Below are 398 nucleotides of genomic sequence, written 5' to 3'. Positions count from 1 at the left end.
AAAAAAAAAAAGAAAAGAGAGGAAAATAGACGGGGAAAGGAGAGAGCAACAACCATTCGGCCTCTGTCGTAAGCCGCTTTGCGTGTGCGGTGGAAGGGAGAGAATTTCCTTTTTCTCTTACCTTGCCAACCCACACGCTGCGTGTATCGAATCTGAATCTTCTGTTTGGCGAAATCATTGTTGTTTTTTGTTTTTAGCATTTGCTGCTTTTGTTTCCTTTTCTCTTGACAGATTTGACTGGCGCGGACGCTGACGTCCACACGGTTGAGAGGGGGGAAAAAAATCGTATATTGCCTCTTCTGTTTGGCTTTGTTTTTGTTTTTGGTTTTCTTTTTCTTTTTTTTTTTCTGTGGCACGAGAAACTCTCTGAACGGGTGTGTGAACGTGTTTGTGTGAAC

At 42.7% G+C, this 398-nt stretch overlaps 1 pseudogene across 1 annotated transcript in view; it reads right to left on the bottom strand.

Moving 5' to 3' along the window:
• Positions 1-178, bottom strand: part of TEOVI_000586900:pseudogene — a 439-nt pseudogene extending 261 nt beyond the window's left edge. The window contains exon 1 of the mRNA in view: positions 2-178. Coding sequence covers positions 2-178 — 177 coding nt within the window. The remainder of the gene's footprint in view (position 1) is intronic.
• Between the last annotated feature and the right edge of the window lie 220 nt (positions 179-398).

Source organism: Trypanosoma equiperdum (assembly GCF_001457755.1).
Source record: "Trypanosoma equiperdum strain OVI genome assembly, contig: ctg_1850, whole genome shotgun sequence".
NCBI lineage: Eukaryota > Euglenozoa > Kinetoplastea > Trypanosomatida > Trypanosomatidae > Trypanosoma > Trypanosoma equiperdum.
This window is presented reverse-complemented; position numbering and strand designations above follow the sequence as displayed.